The 21,711-nt window shown below is 40.6% G+C and overlaps 1 protein-coding gene across 1 annotated transcript; it reads right to left on the bottom strand.

Annotated features, from left to right (window-relative positions):
- Positions 1 to 22: 22 nt before the first annotated feature.
- On the bottom strand, positions 23 to 17,643 carry LOC135701536 (stress-activated protein kinase JNK-like). The gene is made up of 4 exons (XM_065222359.1): positions 17,244 to 17,643; positions 1,345 to 1,454; positions 1,144 to 1,273; positions 23 to 1,076 (listed from the first exon to the last, which is right to left on the bottom strand). The coding sequence occupies exons 2-4, from the start codon at positions 1,446 to 1,448 to the stop codon at positions 216 to 218; spliced, it is 1,095 nt and encodes a 364-aa protein (XP_065078431.1). The 5' UTR covers positions 1,449 to 1,454; positions 17,244 to 17,643; the 3' UTR covers positions 23 to 215.
- Positions 17,644 to 21,711: the final 4,068 nt, after the last annotated feature.

The raw sequence follows: 21,711 nt of genomic DNA, 5'->3' as shown, positions 1-21,711 counted from the left end.
TTTGTACATGTTTGATTGGTACGTGTGGTATAACTTGTCTAACATATGTATAAACTTCAACATAGAAAAAAAAAATCTACTCGAGCACGTTATGCCTAAATGGATTCAACAAACAGCCATAACATGATAAAACTATCATTCATAAAATAGTTCCAGGGAACGTAACACTAACTTTAACCCTAACATTTTTGTTTTGTTCAGCCTCAATTGTCCGTTTAGTTTTCGAGCGTCAGCCGTTGAATCTCACTAACTTCCTTGAATAACAGTTCCTTCCACTGTTCTAAGCTGAGATCTTGTTCGTCCAAGGCATGCTCATATGGCACCGGAATCGGTCGGTTTACTTCGTCATCCTGGAACCAGCACCGTACGTAGGGATGAGCAAGTGCTTCCACAACGGTTATTCGGTCATTTGGATCTATCGCTAGCATCCGCTCGAGCATATGCCGAGCGTTGCGGTTGTTAAGCTCCGGTGAACCGGTTGCCGTTGGGAATACGGCATCTGGGAAGAGCTCATCGAACGAAGGCCTCGGATGGACGGGAAGATTCTCGATGTATCTCCGTGCGGATTCAGAAGTTTGTGATACAAATTCCATCGATGGCGTACCCAGGGTGGTGATGATGCGGTTCCATTGATCAACGTGATCGGTTCCAGGCAGCAGCACCTGGCCCGTGATGAGTTCTGCCATGATACAGCCAATCGCCCAAATGTCGACATTCGTGTCGTAATCCATGTTGAGAATAACTTCCGGAGCCCGATAGTATCGAGTTACCACGTATTGAGTCATCATGAAATTGGTTCCTACGCTACGAGCTAATCCGAAGTCTAGAATCTTCAGAGAGCAATCCGCCCGCACTACGATGTTGGTTGGTTTCAGGTCCCGATGGATGATGCCCGCGGAGTGCAAATACTTGATGCCACAGAGCATCTGGTACACCAGGAACGATAGCCGTTCGTGATCCAGAGGATTGCCGATCACAAAGCTCAGATTGGTGTCCATGCGTTCGGTGAACAGGTATATGTCTCTAAAGGAGTCCAGCGTTGTTTGCGGGGAGTAGGCAAACAGCAGTTTGATGATCTGTGAAATAAGAATTTCTACAATAAATGTTTGACACTTAACAAACTAATTAATAATTAATACTAACGAAAGGATGATCTACTAATCGCATCAGTTTGATCTCTCGGTAGGCACGTTTGGCATTTGTTACGTCTTGGAATGGTCGCGATAGCTTCTTGATGGCCACTTGTGTTCCGTTGACTACGTCGTTAGCAGCGCTAAGGGGTGAGTGGAAAGATTTTTCGGCTTTCGATTGGTAGGTACTTTAAGAGGACACGATTCTACATACCATACTGCACCTTGAGCACCAATTCCGATAGGAATCAAATTCTGAAATCTGCCCGGGACGGTGAACTCAGTGTTACCGCCGATTGGTAAAGGATGATTGTCCATTTTTATCTGAAATTTGAACAATTCACGAGTGCAGATTAGTTTAACCGATTTTTACCAGATGAAAATTAGAAACGAATGAAAGTCAGTTGGGGGTCTAAAGATCATGACGTGTTCAGGGTGGCCAGCGAACCGGGAATTCGACGGGAGAACCGGGACAAATTGATAAATCCTAACACACGGTGATTTTTTTCACGGTAGATTTTCATAATCAACTAGTGAAACAGCGAATTTTTACCAAAAGTATTTATCTGTTTTATGGATTTAATTATTCAGCTATATTTCAAACTGATTTTTCCTATCTATTTCAATTTTGACTTCATGTGCATGAAAATTACTCAGGTACAAAGAGAAGTAATTCCTCGGTAATTCTCCACATTTCGCTTGTCTCCTTTCTTGAAAATCGGAAACATGACCGAAGATTTCCAACACGAAAGAAATACACCTAGTTGTAATGAAATATTGAACAGCTTTGAAAGCGGAGAGTGTGACCGTGAAAATATCAAAACTAAGCGCGTCACTGGGAGCATCTCTGATTCCTTCACAAACGTCCAGAATAGCTTAACATTGCGCCAGAGATTGGTCTTCATACGTTTTGAGTACTTCTTGTACAGAAAACGGTTGTACGTTCGATAGCCATTCCAAAGTAACCAAAAGATCCGCATTCAACGATAAAACCCACTTTCAAGTTCAGTAAAGTTCCAATACAACTTTCTGGCTACTTTAAATGCTATCAAAAGCACACGAGGAACTTCAGGCTCCAAAAAGGTTCCGATGCGAACTTGAAATTCAAAAAAGTTCCCAAAAGCATCACTAAGCACTTCTTAGGAACTTCAAGCAAGGCTGAAAACATGGCCACAACAAAGTTCTTGTTCGGAACTTCTTAGCAACTTTAAAGTTTCTTAAAAGGTCCGTGAAAGCCCACATGAAGCAATCCGCACAACCCAACAAACAATTCAGAGCCACAAATAAGTATATATATTGAATAAATGCTGTACAACAGTGTACAATGCTGAATAAAACGAGTAGTCAAATTATGTGCTGAAAAAAGCTCATCGATGCTGTGATCTGAATAATTTTCTTATTAAAAGCTGTTTTAACATTTATTGACTGTCTTGGCTGTCTTCCAGAGATGTTTGATCTAATAACAAACTGGATAAGTGTAATTTGCACATATAGTGACGCTTTAATTCGACTGTTTTCAATTGATTTAATAACATACTTTATTAGACGTCTAATAAATCCTTTAAATTTGTCGAACCTCTTAACGGAATCCCTTTATGAAGAGCTTTGAGTGGGTTGGTTTATTTCCTTTAAATTCCGTTATAATTGCTTATCTTTTGACAGATACGAGCCAACTATCGAGGGGTGGTGGTGTACTAATCGCCGTCAAAACGAGTCATCAGTGCTGCGCAGTATCAGTGGCCGACTGTGAGCAGCTTGAGCAGACCGTTGTGCGGTTACAACTAAAAAACCTTCGACCAAATTCCAGTCCTGAAATGTACTCTGCTCACGCCGACGCAATCCGAAAGGTTTGCGATAAACTTCAAGACGATGACGTTGTTCTAGCGTTAGGCGACTATAATCTTCCCGGACTCTGCTGGCGCTTCGATGGCGATATCAATGGTCATTTACCATCAAACGCCTCAACAGAACAAGAACTTGCGCTTACCGAGCCGATATTTGCATGGGGTTTGGTTCAGATCAACTCTTTAGTGAACGTCAATGGCAGGACTCTCGATCTTGCATTCGCTAACGCTCCGGACTATATTGAGCTAATTGACCCTCCAGTTCCGCTCCTGAAAATTGACCCCCATCACAAGCCATTTCTCCTACGACTCGATACTCATTACACTACGAGGAATCACGCCAGCGCTCAAATGGGTGTAACCTATCTAGACTTCAGAAGATGTGACGTAAACCTAGTGAATAACGAACTTTCGGCTGTTGATTGGCTCTCACTGTTGAATCGACCCTCGATAGACGAAACTGTGTCCGTTTTCTATGATAAACTGCACAGGATCTTTGACAAGGTTGTTCCTCGCCGTCACTGCACTTCCAACGCGGTAAACAGAAAACCCTGGTGGACAGGGGAATTACGTCAACAACGCAACAGGCTTCGTAAGGCTCGTAATCGTTTTTTCAGTGTGAGATCAGACGAGAACAAGAACAACCTCCGTAACATCGAAAGCAGCTACAACGAACTCCTTGCATCGACCTATGAAGCATACGTCAACAATCTCCAGTCAAACTTGAAGCAGAACCCCGCATCGTTCTGGAAGTTCGTCAGGGACAGCAAAGCAAACAAACGCATTCCCTGCAATGTCGAATATGAAGGAGTGACAGCTGCAACACCTAGTGAATCTGCAACTCTATTCGCTGACTTTCTCAAAAGTGTGTTCAGTACTTCTCCACCGATTCCTCTTCCCGGAAGTTTCCAGCGAGTGCCATCGTACGACGTGAACCTGCCTACTGTATGTATCTCTCCAGAGGAGGTACTGAAATTATTGAACGACCTGGATGTTTCGAAGGGAGCAGGTGTAGACGGATTGCCTCCTTCCATTATCAAAGCTTGTGCATTAAAACTAGTGACGCCCGTAACCTTGATATTTAACCAATCGCTATCAAAAGGTGAATTTCCAACCATGTGGAAAACTGCTAAAATGGTGCCAATCCACAAAACTGGCAATCTAAATCGAGTAGAAAATTACAGAGGCATTTCGATACTTTGCTGCCTCGGTAAGGTTTTCGAGAAACTGGTGCACCAGTTTTTGTACAATGCATCTAGACCGTTAATATGCGAGTTCCAGCATGGTTTCGTGGAACGGCGATCAACAACGACCAATTTGATGTGCTACACAAACACTCTGTTCCACGAAGTCGAGGCTCGTAGTCAGGTTGACTCAGTCTACGTGGACTTCTCTAAAGCATTTGACACCGTACCACACATCCATATCACTGAGAAACTTCTGCACATGGGCTTCCCGATTTGGATCATTGAGTGGCTCAAATCTTATCTAACAAATCGCAAAGCTTTTGTTCAAATCGAGACTGAAGAGTCATCAGTTTTCGACGTAACCTCTGGAGTACCTCAAGGAAGTGTGCTAGGACCACTTATTTTCATTCTGTACATCAATGACCTTGGTCTCCGCTTATCGTCTGGCAAATCTTTCTTCGCAGACGATTTTAAACTATTCAGGGTAATTGCATCGGTCTTGGACTGTGCTGCCATACAAAACGACATTGACGAATTGTTGAAATGGTGCGAAGAGAACGGGATGAACGTTAACATAAAAAAATGTAAAGCGATTTCATTCACACGTTGCCGCACTGTGTTGAAATACAGCTATAAGATCGGGCCCTCTACCCTGGAACGTGTAGATTCTATTCGTGACTTAGGTGTTATATTGGACAGCAAACTGAGATTCAACGAACAAATCTCTACAACAGCTGCAAAGGCCTTTGCTGTCCTAGGATACATTCGACGCCATGCAGCCTTCATCACCGACGCTTATGCTTTGAAGGCGTTATTTTGCTCATTGGTACGAAGCATACTTGAATACGTCGCACCTGTTTGGACACCGTATCAATCTACACTAGCCAGCAAATTAGAACGAGTTCAGAAATACTTCGTTCGGTTTGCTCTCCGCCACCTACCATGGAACAATGAAACACACCTGCCTCCATATACCTCACGCTGCTTATTACTTGACTTGGAAACGCTGTCTGCCAGACGCCTGAAATTGCAGCGTATCTTCATCTTCGACATTCTTACGGATCGCATCGACTGCCCTGCGCTGCGTCAGCTTGTCAACTTCAACGCTCCATCTCGTTCACTTCGAACTCACGCTGCGCTTTACGTACCTCATCACAGAACAAGCTATGGACATAACAACCCTCTGAGTACCTGTATACGTGCTTTCAACACTGTTTATGATCAGTTTGACTTTAACATTAGCAAAAATGTGTTTAGTACTAGAATTAGAAATTTAGATTAAGTTGCAGTCTGAACGAGTATATCGAAGACGAAGGAATAAATAAATAAATGAAAGATACGCGTATTTCGTCTACTACTTGCAGACTTCATCAGTGCCAAGTACTCAACACCACTGAAGAATCCATCTTTTATCTACGAGTTATATACTAATCAATAGGTACTAAAAATCAGCAAGTATCCACTGCCATGTCATAATTTACCTAACCATTCAGTCTCCAACAGGTAGAGGCATGCTACGATGTGTTTTTTTTTTGTCGAAATACGCCAACTCTTACACCAGCAACGGGTAGCGGTGAATTTCGACAAAAACATTACCAAACCATTGATTTCAAGAAGTTTTGACCTAGATTTAGTATTCAGCAGTAGGACAAATCAGGTGAAGTAGTGGTTACCGCTTTCGCTTTACAAGTAGAAGGTCGTGAGTTCAATCCCAAGTTCAACCCTCTTTTTATATTTGTGTTCTACGCATCATTAATTTAAATAGTAATCATCGATCAAATGACTCACGACAATGAATGCATTTATCTAGTTTAAAAAATAATCGAGCATCCTGTCCTTAGAATTGGAGAGGTGAAGAGGTAGGTAGCATTGGTCTCATGTAAAACAACGATCAATGAATTAATCATTCCCACAGGGCCTTGAAGGAGCTAGACTTGCGATCAGGAGTGCTGATAGGTATTCATTTTCAAGCAAGCTTTTATTGATTATTGAGAATAGCTCAGATTACAAGACAAGCGGCTGGTGATCGGGAAGGTCCATGGTTCGAATCCCATGTAACGACATGTATATATATATATTATATGTAGTACATTTTCTAATATCTGTGTAGTAGGGTGCGCAACGTCAGAAAGAATGAAAACAATCATTACTAAAAGAATAACTATAACACCTAACACCTAACCCCCCTCCCTCCCCCCCGTCTCTCTTATTTTCGGGTTAATTTTCCACACTTGAATAATCGTTTAATAAATGCATAATAATGTCTAATTAAGCGTTACTTCACATATGAATCAAGCGTTTACAGAGCATCACTATAATTAAGTGGAAGCAGTGATGTCTAATAAACGCTGAATAACCAAAAATGTTATCGAATAAGCTATGGTACAACTCATATAAGTCGAATAACAGGTTCTCGACATACCTCATACAACACCAATGGATCAATGTGTTGTGGTTGACACATAAAAAAACTAATGAGCAATTTCCTGGATCTGAACCCGTGTGTTCGGCATGCGATCTACGAACGCATACCACTACGTCACACAGCAAAAAATGTAATATCGATCAACGTAATTCAAGCTGATGTATGAAATAATGATATGATAGCAAAAAGTAGATACAATATTACATCAATGGATGTAATTTTGTTCGCAAATCGATGTACATCGTACAATGTTATATTACACAACCGATGGATTTACCTGGTTGCAACAGTTTCGATGCAATATTGAACAACTTTTTTTTGCTGTGCACAATTGGTTGGAATACCATGCAGGTTAACACCAATTTAAAATTCATCAGATGACCCGCCGAAAGATTTGGAACATCCGTAAAATTTATCGCTGCGAAAAAAATTTCAAAGTAGGCCTTGATTTTTTTCTGCAACTATATGGAATGTAGTAAAATGGTGAATTTTTTAATATTAGCTGGTCATTGGATCTAAGTGGTCCTCAGATGGCCCGCCGGAAGTTCTGGAAAATCTGTAAAATTGATTATTACGTAAATTTGATGAAAGTAGGCCTTGATTATTCTCTGTATTTATATACGATGTGGGAAATGATGTTTGCTGATATATATGCTCGTCATTGGTCCGCCGAAAGATCCCGAACATCCGCAAAATTGATTGTTGTGTAAATTTGATCAAAATATGCCTTTATTTGTGCAACTATATTAAATGTAATACCTGTGTGGTATAGTTTTGTTATTGCATTCGCTAAATTTTGTATTGGAATGATGTTGTGGCAATATTCAAGGGCGTAGACAGGTTTCGAGCTAGGGAAGGGTGAAAGAAAAATTTCTATGGAAAATTTGGCCGAATGCCATTTCACCGAAAGCCTTTGTGTTGCTGCCCCCCTCTGGCTGCCCCTATGGCAATATTGTGTGACATCTCTTTGCTCACGCCTCGTTCCTCGATGGCTTCAATCTGTATGACCTGTCTCAAATTAACTATATTACACCCAACCGGGGGATGTAAGATTCGCTTACGTGTGGGATTCATCATCAGAGGATGTTAGTGGAGACCGCATGAACCGAGGATGCGATATACCTAGCTGCGGTCCAATGCAAGAAAATTGGAGACCGAAAAATGTAGAGTGTATTAGCACAAACGAAGTGACAGACGACTAACTGGCGATGAAATCAATTAAAATAATGTGGTTCGCTGTATAATAGAATTTTCTTAGAAGCTTGTGCCATCATCCACCAGATGGGATAGTATTTTTGTTTTGGTTTTGCACAAAGTTGATTTTGTGTACAATGATTCTTTGACAGTGTGCAAAGAGTGCGTATCATTTTGTCATTTTTTTATGCATTTCACTTTTGAGTAGAGTGAAAGAGATAGAACCAAAACATTCTAGTACATTTGGCGAAAATGCTAGTTCAATCCAGTAGTAGTGTTGCCATGTGGTTCAATCCAGTAATAGTGGTGTTGCCATGTGGTACACTGAAAAATTGCAATAGCAGGTTAGTCACCAAAGTTTTCGAGCCGCTCCGTCTGTCACTTCGTTTGTGGTATTAGTGAGGTAAATTAGCTATGTCGAAAAAAATAGGAATCCGATTGCCGACTGGACTCGAACCTGTTAGGCGATACAACGGTGCACCCCTCTATCATTCACCGTTTCTAGCGCGAGATCGCGCACTACTAAATGCTGCCTTGTGTACTCTTTGAACTATAGTAGAATCCAAGTGAAATTTATGCGTCACTAGTGGCGGGAAATAGTACTAGTCGATGGTGATAAATGTATGGCAGCCGGTTTAAATTCCAGAGTTTGAGTGATACATTATTGAAAAAAGAGTTCAAAATGGTGAGATACGAGCATTACTATGGATGATACATGTAGGAAATTTGTCGAATAATGTAATGTTATGTTAATTTTCCTTGCTATGTAATTGAAAGATAATGAAAATGCGTTTTTTTGATGCACCGATATTATTTAGGTTATGTTTTGTATGATTGAAATCGACGTCCAAATCAGTCTGCTGGATATACTGGATGATGTTGGGGACTCCGTGCTAGCGGATTTAGAGACCTAGCATATTGTGTGTCTGGCCTACACCAGTGGATCAGCAGCAAAGCAAGAATTGAGGGGAATGGATTTGTTCTGCAAAGTTCCCATCCCGGGGAGCGGCCACATGAAATTAATCTCAAATTACCTTAACATATATTCTTCTGATCCGTAAACAGTGGCAACCTTTCTCCACTGCACGAATTTGTTGCTCCCCGAATTCGGAACTCGAAAAAGTTGAAATTTGTTATCGTTGTATCCCGGGATAATGCAACGATCCTGCAACAACAATGAGAATGTTAAGCGGTGGAGCTTGTGTTTACGTTGTCTAAAATTTCAACTATTTTCCTGATTGCAAGCAGTGATATCAACAGTGATATCATTGTAGTAATTTGTCACTTTGAAGAAGGACACTTTTCCTACAATTCTACAAGCTTTTTGACCACCAAAAACGTACCAAGACAAGACAAATTTTCAATTTAAAAAATGAAAATTCTGATGTGAGTCACGTTTGACAGATGTTTACATTTTTATCACCGCTACGACAACAGCGCCACGGGTGGCCGGTAATTGGTTGGATTTTACTATAGTTAATGTCAATAAACGATTCGCAACGACGCCGCGTGCTTTTTAATCGTCTCCGATTGTTCCGTGTTTTTCTTGTTGCTTTATTCCTTCGAACGACGTGATTCCGCTTCGTAACCTGCCTCTGGTCTCACAGGTTATGGGCCCAGGTGGAAGTTCCGAGGAAAAAGTGTTTTTTCGGTAGATTTTCCCGGTGCAAAATTTGTGCGTTTTCGGCGAGTGCATTCGCGGTGCATTAGTGTGCGTGTGGTTTGCCGGACCGAAAAAGAGTGTCTCGTGTGTGAGATGGAAGCGTTGAGCAAATTCTCCAAACTGAACAACCAATACTGGCAGTCATGGAAGTTTAGAATGGAGATGCTCCTGATCCGCGAAGAGCTTTGGTATGTCGTCGATGAGCCAAAACCGGAGCCCGAGACGCCTCAGTGGTCAAAGGATGACAAAAAGGAAGGGCTACCATCCCAACAAACAATTCAAAGCCACAAATAAGCATACATATTGAATAAATGCTGTATAACAGTGTACAATGCTGAATAAAACAGGATGTCGAATTATGTGCTGAAAAAAGCTCATTGAGATCGATAGATGCGCTTTTATTCCGCCGTTTGCTCTGATATGATTAATTTCCTTATTAAAAGCTTTATAAACGTTGACTGTCTTCCTTATTCAGAACCAGAAGTTTGATCTAATAACAAACTGAACAAGTGTAATTTGCACATACATTGTCGCTTTTATTCAACTGTTTTCAAATGATTGAATAAAATGCTTTATTAAACGTCTTATAAATGTTTTCTAGCTCCATTATTAGATTTCATTGCATTGCTTTACAATATTGCTGTATAAAGGTGAATACACTCAGCAAAATAGCTCTTATACCACCCAACAAACAATTCAAAGTCACAAATAAGCATATATATTGAATAAATGCTGTATAACAGTGTACAATGCTGAATAAAAAGAGTTGTCGAATTATGTGCTGAAAAAGCTCATTGTTCCACTGTTTGCTCTGATCTGATTAATTTACTTATTAAAAGCTGTAAAAGTGTTAAATGTCTACCCAATTCAACGCCAGAAGTTCGATCTAATAACAAACTGAATAAGTGTAATTTGTACATACATTGACACTTTAATTCGACTGTTTTCAATTGATTTAATAACATGCTTTATTAGACGTCTAATAAATTTTCTCCAGCTCCTTTATTAGATTTCATTGCATTACTTTACAATATTGCTGAATAAAGGTGAATACAGTCAGCATAATAGCTCTTATACCACTATGCTTCCATTTTGTAATCACATGATTTGTAAATGCTTTATAAACGACGTATTAGATTCATTATTCGACAACACTGATTCAGTCTTACAACAAGGCGAAATCAGTAGAGTAGTGGTTACCGTTTCCGCTTTCCAATTAGAAGGTCGTGAGTTCAATCCCAAGCACAACCCTTTTTTCTATTTGTGTAGAACATAATTAATTTAAATAGTAATCATCGATCACATGACTCACGATAATGAATGCATTGATCTAGTTTAAAATATTACCGAGCATCCTTTCTTTCGACTTGAAGATGTGAAGAGGCAACATTAGTCGCATTTAAAACAACGATGAATGAATTAATCATTCCCACAGGGCCTTGAAGGAGCTAGAGTTGCGATCGGGAGTGCTGATAGGTATTTACTTTCATGCAAGCTTTAATAGATTATTGAGTTGCCCATATGATGAATTCTAGGATAGCTCAGATGACAAGGCAAGCGGCTGGTGATCGGAAGGTACATGGTTCGATTCCCATACAACGGCATGTATAAGTATTTAATAAATTTTCTAATATCTGTGTGGTGCGAGCCACGTCAGAAATATTGAAATACAATACACTTAAGAAACACACACACCCTTCCCTTGTCCCTGTCCCCCTGTCGTCTTATTTTCGGGTTAATTTTCCCACAGTTGAATAATCGTTTAATAAATGTATAATAATGTCTAATTAAACGTTACTTCACATGAGAATCAAGCGTATACAGAGCATCACTGTTTTAAGGAAGCAGTGATGTCTAATAAACGCTGAATAATCAAAAATTTTATCGTATAAACTCTGTTACAACTCATATAAGTCGAATAAAAGCTTCTCGACATACCTTATACAACCCCAGTAGTTCAATGTTGTGGTTGAATAAATTCTCCAGATTTGTGTGAACAAAGCCTGAACAGAAGCTTTTATTAAAAATAGTACAAGTACTATTAAGCATGCAGTTGAATAAAATGGCCAAGAAGTCGTTTCTTCATAGACGATTGTTTGTTGGGATTGGGCTATGTATAGAGGACAGTCAGTATAGCCTCGTGAAGGGTGCGGATAACGCGAAAGATTTTTGGAAAGCGCTTCGTGATTATCATGAGAAGGTGACAGTCACCTCTCGAGTGAGTCTTCTCCGGAAGCTGTGTAATTTGAACCTTCTGGAAGGCGGAGACATGGAAGCCCACTTGTCCGAGGTTGATGAACTTTTCAGTCGGCTGGAGAACGCCGATTTGAAGCTGAAACAACCGATGAAAATTGCGATGATGCTTCGCAGTTTGCCCGATTCCTACGGTGGGCTCGTTACAGCGTTGGAGAGCCGCTCTGACGAAGATTTGACGACTGAGCTTGTCAAATCGAAGCTTCTCGAATTTCCTTATATTTCCATCAAGCAACATCCTAGCTACGATGCTTGGTTCATGAGTTATGAATTTTCAAAATGCGTGATGTCTGGGATAATCCGAAAACTTTAAATTAATCACCTCGAATTTAATTTTTTCACCACAGACAAACAGGTACATAACACTCCCAATCACATTAATCGCAAATAATGTTTTAGTTGGGAATATGCTTGCATTTGTCATGGTGGCGCCACTGAAGCATTGAGCAAGCCACCACATTTTGAACTTATCAGTGATGCCAGTTCTTTTTCACGTCTAGTAAGTAGATTTCAGCTCTTGAAAATGATAAGTGGTCAGGCATCCCACTGGTCTCCAGTGTGTGTCTCACATACCACATCTGACGAATACAGAAAAAAATAGTTGAATATTACATCAAATTACACATTAGTCATTAATTACGTTGTACGATGTACACAGCATTCGAGAACAAATCATATTGATGACTGTAATATTCTATAAACTTTTATCAGTTATTGATGTTCAATACTTCACCATGAATATCATTGATTGATACATATTATTTTGACGTAGGACTACGTCTTTGCTTTCTATATGGGGGTACACTTTGTGAAAACCGAAAATGGAACATGTAACAAATTGAGAAAGATTTTGAACGTTAATAAATCAGTTGCCCCTGGTCCAATTTCAATAATTTTATCACCAATCAATCAGAAACATGGCTACACATCGATAACAATGATTTTCAACAAGAAACTATTGAAAAATTGGTAAATGTTCAGCATTGTCGAATTAACTAACAAATCCACCAATTACCAACATGCATATGCTGCTTCCCCAGCACAGTCGTCAGAGAGTAGTAAGTAGACGAAACAAATCGAAGTGGCATTCGCCTCCGATCCTCGGGCGCGTGCGAATAGGGAGGATGGAATGGCGTAATATTTTGCACACTCATCGCCATACTCAGAACCACACGCTCCCAACGACCACACCACTATGTGGTGGTGTTCGGTCGTCGAAATTAGTAGCAGCAGTAGCAGCAGTAGCAGTGCTTTCGGCGTGTGGCGTTGAAAATTGTTCTCCAGTAGCAACGAAAGGCTGCCTGCAAGCAGCGAGCTGCAGAGCCCACATAAGCAACCATCAAAGGAGGAAGAAGCTGCACCGCTATGCTATGGATCGGAATCAGTAGCTCGTCGTGCTCAGCTCAGCATTACTCAACCATCACTTCAAAATGGTCCTTTTCAGGACCACCATAAATTTGTTAAGAGTATTATTTGGACATTTGTCAAGGTCATCAGTTCCCGCAAGCAGCTAGCTATCAAGGCTCAACCTGGTCTCTATAGAAGATGTGGAATTGTAAGCCCGAATGTATTGGTGAGATTAATCATCGTCCGACCATTTTCCAGAACACACTGGTAGGAAGTGTTCAAAATCCATATAGAATTTGAGAGAAGTGGGAATAATTCGCTTTGGGTGTATATTCAGTCCCCAGAAAGCCAATAAAATCAAATTTGTGAGAAAATTAGCTCTCACGAGTTCAAATTCTCGAATTCCCTCCTTTTTTACATATTCTGCACAAACGATACTTTCCACCCCGCCCCATTCATATAATTCGGAAGGAAATCCTGTTAGGGGTGAATTGAATACACTTTAATACCAAAATGCACAAAACTTAAAAATTCATAAATAACAAAAAAATCAAAATACACCTTTTAAAGTCGGATAGATGAATCGAAAATACTCAAATTGACAAGTCCCTTGGATTCTCTTCATCAACTTTCTCTTTGAAATAAATACTACAAATTTTATACGCTTACAAATAAAAAACGGAAAGAGTTAAGATAATTGATGATTGATCAATTAAAAGAACTAAATGTTCACACTTGTTCCGTCCACTAGCGGTCCTACGTCAAGCTTCCGTTCGTGCCCCTATAGGCACAGACCCTTCTACTTTTTTCTTCTCTGTACACACTCAAAAAATTCCACACGTCATTATCATGTGTCTCACACTTAATTTTGCGCTTATTGTGAAACACATCCATTTCATGTGTGAATCTTATGCTATGAATCATGCCTGAACACTATGGATTTGAATTGTGTCATACTTGGGTTCTATGTGCCTCATTTGGTGATATCAATAGCTTAACACATAATAGTTCAATATTTTACAATATTCTGCTTTATCGACTTCTACTGTACCGACTCTAAAAATGAATCGACAAATATATTACCTTTATAAACAAAACTGCCAGAGGCCAGAGCTTTCATCACATATCTTCTTAATGGGTCTGATTTGGGATTCGATCATGGACTGTTGGGGTGTGCTGCTGTCGGAGTCTTCGTTCGATCTCACTGTGCAACGGTTGTTCTCATATATGAGGCGGGTTTTTTTTCCCTTTGGTTTGTTTCCCGTCGATCTTGTTTTCCGTGCTGAGCACCAATGCTACCGACGCCAGGAAGGCAGCTCCCACACCTGGACCCTAACTATCGACTCATCAAATCATGAACCGGGGACCAACGGCTTTACTTCCTTTCCGAAGGAAGGCGTGATCAGAGATGTTATGCCTCAGAACATCCCGGCGGCGCCGACTGGGATTGAACCCAGGCCTGCTGGGGTGAGAGGTAATCACGCTTACCACTACACCACCGGCGCCGCTTATATGAGGCGGGTTGATAGGATAAAGTCACAACTCTTATTTTCGATGTTTACCTTTCTGAGCAAGCAATTCACATCGCATTGAAATGCGAAACACTTTAAATCCATCTGTTTTGAACAGTAGTGTGATTCAATGTGCAATACACTAGATAGTGAAAGATTTTCAACATTTGAAACTTTATAAATTAACGTGTGTAACACATTGAACCAAGGTGAAATACACTTAAAGTAAATGTGATTGTGCATTTAAAAAATCAAGTGTTTAAACGCTTCGATCAAACGTGTGGAATTTTTTGAGTGCACATTGAAGTGATGAGCGGTGGTAGAAAGGGCACTAATAAGTGATACATTACCTCGTTTAAAAACTTTCTTCCTGCATAAGAAAAAGCACACTAAGCAAACAAAACAAATCCCTAAAAAAAGTCTTAGCTTCTGAACATTTTTCCTACGGATCCGTATTTCTGTAGAATTCAATCAATTCTATAGATCTTCTGAAAAATTCATAGAACCGACATCACTGACTTCCATCTGTTTTGTTTTTATTCAACGCAGCTGACGCGTTGACAGAACGAGGGAAAAGCAACTAGTAAAAAAATAACATGCACGAGGGATGCTCCGGTTGGAAAAAATTGCTTGGGAATGTGGATGATAGATGGTGTTAGTACGCATGCAAAATACGTTTGACGATATTTTTTGAAGAATTTTCTTCTAAGAGTTATGTCTGTTTGTCTGTGCTTAAACTCTACCGGTGGGCAAAATTTCATAAAATTCTGAGACCCACGTACGATGTCCACGTGCTATCGTGCCTACCACAGACAAAGGAACATAACGCTTCATTCTGGATCATCGTTCATGTATTAAACGGTTGATTTGAATATTATCATTTTCTCACCTGCAGCGCTGGCATCGGATCACTATGACGACTTATAGAGCAAGCTTGATTTCCACGAGAAGCTCGAGAGATGTCGTTACTGATGTCTTATTTATTGAGGTACAATGTATTCAAGAAAAACTTATTCAAAGAGTTACGTCTGTTTGTCTGTGGTGCTACGGACAATACTCCGTGGTAAATTAGAAAATGCGCGGATGCCGAAAGAACATATCCATACATTTACATATCGTTCAGCAGAAAACCCAACAAATTTATGTTATTGTATCGATAATCGACTAATCAGTCTTGGTTACTCAATCAGAACGAAACAACTAAACCCGATTCAAAATTGAAAAAAATGGACATATCCATTAGAATACAAACAGTTAAAAACTCCCGTAATTTAGGTAGCTTGTTGATATACAAACCGGCTCAACCATCTGACTCAACTCTCTGTTTACATTCTCGCCACCGCGCGCACGTGATTTAGTAAATCCCACATGGCAGTGTATCTCTCTCACTCTCTTACAACTTTTTTTTTTTTGCAGATTCACCGCGTGCTCGCTCACTTATGAGTCACTCTCACTCTCTGCTAGGGGGAATAAATGTTATTCACTTTAAGATAAATCAATCATTGCATTCGATCACGACGGCGCGCGCCGTCATCGAATACGTAACCGATCGGAGTGGAGGACGTCATCAACAGTTGCCGGTTTCCAGCACGATCATGACGTGATCGTTTCCTGTGCTGCTGGATTTCCCAACCCAACCTGCTCGATATCCGACACGAAGGCACGTACGCGACTGACCTTCTTTGTTATCACTATACATAGGGTATGGGACCAATTTCAACAATGAAGGCAAACAGTTACAGCAGCTCACAAGTTAAACTACGAATGCTGTAAAACAAAAACGTACGCGGCTGTCGGAAGACTGATTTAAGGGAGGAGTGCCGAAGTGTAGTGAGGTATGCCGAAATGGTGCCGCACCCTATACGAAGTACTCTGATTCGCTGCATAATAATAGTGATGACGTGTGACGTCACTATGCTTTAACGCGATGCGAGAGAGTCATGTGTAGTGTAGCATTTACGAGAGATCGCTCATTCGCGAAGAGAAATGAAAATATAGTTCGACGACGCAGGGGAATGTGTGATCTCATCAATTAGAAGCAATGAAATTCCGGACGCCAGCTACTGCACAAGCACCGGAAATAGAAGGTCAAGAAGTTGGGCTCACTAGTGGTCGCGTTTCATCCGAAACAGGTTGTCGGACATGGGTTGTTATGGTGCCTATTTGCTGTTACACGCAATTTCGATATAGGCACCTATTTTGCTAACGACAATAACTTTGATGAGTAATCAATTCACACCATTCACACGCATTCGCGGTAGTCATCATCGTTGAATGGTTAGGAGGATGGAAGAGAACGAAATGTTTGGGCTATTTTGAACACGCTAGGTGAGATTAGCGACCCGTTGTGGCGTTGAAAATGAAGCTCAACATTTGCAAAATAAAAATATATCTCAGACGTTTGACAGTTGTTTCAATTGTTAACCACACCAACACTTGCCACGATTTGCATTAATCCCTGCGTGAAATGCTTCGTTCCAGCGCTAAGTCCGACGCTGATATGACTAATGCTTTGTTCAGACTACAGAGTTATAACATGTTACACTAATTATCCGCAAGAAAAGTGTCATCAAGATAGGCATATAACAAGTTATAACTGCTCAGTCTGTCCAGTGTTTACTGCTATATTCAGACTACAGAGTTAACATGTTACAACTCTGTAGTCTGAACAAGGTATAAGATCACTCACCTCACTGCCACCGCTCAGGTTTCCTCTGTCTGTAGTTCGTCCCGTTGGCTAATTTATATTCAAATAAGCGTATCCACCAACGCGGCCAAACAAAGGAGTTCCACTGTTATACTCTCCGTGATGTCCAAGCACTAACCTTAGGATAATGGGCCGACAGAACCGTATCGGTTTTCAGTTCAACTAATCGTGTTGCTGTTTCACTCACTACTCATATAGGTACCAACTAATTTATCACATGTGATTAGGCGAATCCAAGGGATAAAAAAAACTTGTCTGGACCACTTTTTCCACTAAACTCCATTCACTTTGACAATAGACACTTTTCACCCAAATCAATGTGTTGGATGAAACGCGCGAGCGCGGGAGGATGCGTCCGTTCGAACTGAATTACCGCTGAAGACTGAGACTGATTGCGACTGCTGAGTCTCCCGAAGAGCAAGAGCAGAGCAGCGCACATCCAGAGGCAGCTGAGTCGATCGTAGTAGCCCGCAGTCTGGATATAGCGCCGTCGTAAAGGAAAAAGAGCTGAATGCGGCGCGGCGAGTTTTTACCCGATGAATCATAGCCTGCTGCGGTGTCTGAGGTGGTCGCTTTGAGACAGAGTCGCGTTTTCATACGTCACGATTTTGGAACGAGAAAGAGAGACTGGTTCAGCCCGAGGCGCAAGGCGTTTGCCAAAGTGTTTAGCGTGTGTTTACGTTCTCTCTATTTATTGACGGTGCGCAAAACTACAGCTACAGTTAGGCACATATGCACCGGAAAAAAGGACGGAAGGAAGGAAGGACGGAGCAACATTGGCCCCTGCAGTCGAATGGGGGCTTAAGCTTCGTTACTCGCTGATTGATTGCGCGTCGCGTGGCTTAGGGCGCTTGGCTGCGGTAATATTGGCGATGCATGGGTTACTTTGGTGGATGGAAAATGACACAACTTGAGGGCGTAAGGTACTCGTCGGAGGAGGCCGCGCTAGCGGTCTCAAGAACTGGTTTTGCATTGAGGCAGTTTTTGAGCTGTGCATTGATGTGTTTAGAGCTATGGGAATGTGGGTTCCAGTTGATCCTTCGTGTTTCTAGTGAGGCCTGCACATTAAGCTTACTTAATATATTTCAGTGATATTTTAACGAAGTCTCAACAGATGAATGTTCGGTAAACAGTTTGGTGATTTTTCACAGTTTTCCTGTAAAATTTACACTGATATTCTGTGAAAAAAATACAGGAAAACTCAGGTGTGACACAAGCAAGAATGGATACAAGAAGAAATACAGTGAAAACTCAAGTATGACACAAGCAATTTTGCCAACCTTTCTCATTACTATGGTAACTGCTTTGTTTAGAGAAAAAGTGAAAATAAAAAAAATATATCAGAAGTTAAAGCGATCCCGCCTCATTGTACACATCGAATAGTCTCGGAGTCTGCTGCAGGAGATCATCTAGATCGTTACCTGAAACGGTTCTATTGCATGGTAAATATAGCTTAATATATATTATATTCTTTAGTTCTTATAGTTGTATTCTTTAGTTCTTGAATGTTGTATTCTTTAGTTCTTGAATGTTGTATTCTTTAGTTCTTAAATGTTTATTTCTTATCTGATCAGGTAGGTACATAAACCGCAACAATCAATCCGACGAAAAGGATGCCCGCAACAAGGCTTACCATACGGTATCCTAAAGGAGGACATGTCCTCCTTTTTCAATAATTTTTCTACATCCTCCTTTTACCCGAAAATGTCCTCCTTTTTAATTTAATCCATCCTTTTTTCCAGTAACGAAAGGGATCAGTTTCAAGAAGTGACAGTTTCATCAGATTCCTCAAGTAACCATACTCAAGCAAAGTAAGAATATAGGGTAGGATGGTGCAAAACGCACCGTTTAAGCAAAATCGTCAATTGCTGGCGTATGGAAGCTAAAATCAAGAAGAAAGTAATGGTGTTTGGTTCATTACCATGTTTTCTACGAAGATCAAGTGATTTCGAACTATAGAACGATGCATTTTCATGATTTTCAAGGTATTTTATAAATTGGTTCCAATATGATAGCGGGGCAAAACGCCTGATTCATGGTGATCTGACGCCTGATGATTATTCCTTTATGTTACATCAGAAATAAGGTCGCAAGAGTGTTAAGCTGTGATGCATTAAGTAAAACATCTAAAAAATATACGAAAAGTGAATTAGTTCAATTTTTTGCGATATATGCTGTTAAAAGCTTAATTTGAAGTCGACGATTTTAACAACTGTATCATATTTTGCACAAAATGCTATTTTCTAAGGGAATCAGTAGGTCAAAATATGATTTTATGATCAAGAATCAACTGTGAAACCTCTAGTTGAAAACAAACACAATCCGTTACCCGGAAAATGCATCTGAGGAAAAGTTATCGCTGTTTTTCTATAAGTGGGCATTTTACCCCAGGGGTGCATTATGGGCTGTTCTCCCTTACAAGCTATATTGCGACTATATGGTTACTTGGGTACTCATATGGCCATCAGAATGGTTCATCGGTTGCGAAGTGAAGTATTTCTGAAAGTGATGCGTTATATTTCTCAATGTTTTGATTTTATCCTAACGCTACCTCAATGTTATATCACAGAACACATTGAACATTTATCATTGTAAACAGTACCGCCATCTGTTGTATATACTTTGATGGGCAATACACTCAACAGATGGTTGTACTGTGTAAACGTCAAACGCTAGCAAATTGATCTTGTGCACCACAATTGGCGGTACTACCAAGTAAAGGGTGATACGGTCAAAATTTGGTCAAGGGAAAACGCGTGTAAATCGGTGAAATCGTTTATTTAAAAAATCAAATTAAATTTCTTTTTCAAGTTCAATTAGTATAAAATTCAGGAAAAATATTCAGTTAGGCTTCCGCTTTTCCAAATCCGAATTGCCGGGCCTTACGCTTGACCCCTGCCATCAGATTTTGTACAGCCACCTTGTCCACCTTCTTCGCCGCAGAAAGCCAGTTTGCCTTGAACTGCTGCTCGCCCTTAGCAGTTTTTTTGGTCTTCTTTAGGTTCCGCTTGACAATAGCCCAGTATTTCTCAATTGGGCGGAGCTCTGGCGTGTTGGGAGGGTTCTTGTCCTTGGGAACCACCTGCACGTTGTTGGCGGCGTACCACTCCATGGCCTTTTTACCGTAATGGCAAGATGCCAAATCCGGCCAAAACAGTACGGAACAACCGTGTTTCTTCAGGAAAGGCAGCAGACGTTTATTCAAACACTCTTTCACGTAAATTTCTTGGTTGACAGTCCCGGAAGCTATGAAAATGCTGCTTTTCAAGCCACAGGTACAGATGGCTTGCCAAACCAGATATTTCTTTGCGAACTTTGACAGTTTCATGTGCTTGAAAACATCTGCTACCTTTCCCCTTCCTTTTGCCGTATAAAACTCCTGTTCCGGAAGCTGCTTGTAGTCGGCTTTGACGTAGGTTTCGTCGTCCATTACCACGCAGTCAAACTTCGTCAGCATCGTCGTGTACAGCCTCCGGGATCGCGCTTTGGCCGTCGTATTTTGTTTATCATCGTGATTTGGAGTCACTACCTTCTTGTAAGTCGATAGTCCGGCTCGTTTTTTGGCTCGATGCACGGTTGTAGACGATACACCCAGCTTATTTGCGGCATCTCGGAGAGAGAGGTTAGGGTTTCGCTTGAAACTACCGGCAACTCTCTTTGTCGTCTCAGCGGCTTCCGGTTTTCGATTTCCTCCCCGATCCAGACTTCCTGGCTGTCGATAAACGTTCCCCAAACACTTTAATTACATTTGTAACGGTTGATTTGGCAACTTTTAGCGATTTTGCCAACTTTGCGTGCGAGTAGCTCGGATTTTCGCGATGCGCGAGCAAAATTTTGATACGCTGCTCTTCTTGCTTGGACGGCATTTTGACAACTGAAGAGTGAATTCCAAAATCAAAATAGGAGCAACATTCTACACACACACACCTTCAAAATGAGGGGTGTTCAGGTTTTTTAAATGCAAAATTGAAAGAAATACGTTGATATTGACCAAATTTTGACCGTATCACCCTTTAAGAAACATTTAAATTAACCGTTCAAAACGATTTCGATGAACGTTTTAAGAGTGTTATGTCTGCTTGTCTGTGATCATTAGAGTGATGCAAATTTTGAGATTTTCGCTCCACAATACTTAAACGATTCCAAATCGAATCCTGACTAACCTCTCAAAATTTGAACCCATTTGGTGAGAAACTGAGATGGCACAAACCATTTGAAGTTTGTATGGGAATTACTATGGTAAAACCAAGATTTTTGTTCATGTCTATCTAATAATTCACCATATCGCTCTGCTTCAAAAGCTTTCAACTTTACTTGCAGGAAATTTTCCCAGCTACAACTTTGCTGAAGACCACTTTTTGATTAAATGTAAGGATCGAAAGTTATTAATGGTTTAATGCACTGATGTCTTATGATGTATTATGTCTCATGCTCAATCAACTGCTCAGCA

This window comes from Ochlerotatus camptorhynchus, unplaced genomic scaffold (genome assembly GCF_037179485.1).
Source record: "Ochlerotatus camptorhynchus isolate MF236.1 unplaced genomic scaffold, CSIRO-AGI_Acam_v1.1 ptg000167l, whole genome shotgun sequence".
Lineage (NCBI taxonomy): Eukaryota > Metazoa > Arthropoda > Insecta > Diptera > Culicidae > Ochlerotatus > Ochlerotatus camptorhynchus.
This window is presented reverse-complemented; position numbering and strand designations above follow the sequence as displayed.

Excerpts from the sequence above, each read along its gene's own strand:
- LOC135701536 (XM_065222359.1), bottom strand. The coding sequence starts at position 1,448 with ATGGACAATCATCCTTTACCAATCGGCGGTAACACTGAGTTCACCGTC. Across the intron at positions 1,274-1,344 it reads GGTGCTCAAGGTGCAGTATG|CGCTGCTAACGACGTAGTCA; the intron begins GTATGTAGAATC and ends CTCACCCCTTAG. Across the intron at positions 1,077-1,143 it reads GATTAGTAGATCATCCTTTC|ATCATCAAACTGCTGTTTGC; the intron begins GTTAGTATTAAT and ends CTTATTTCACAG.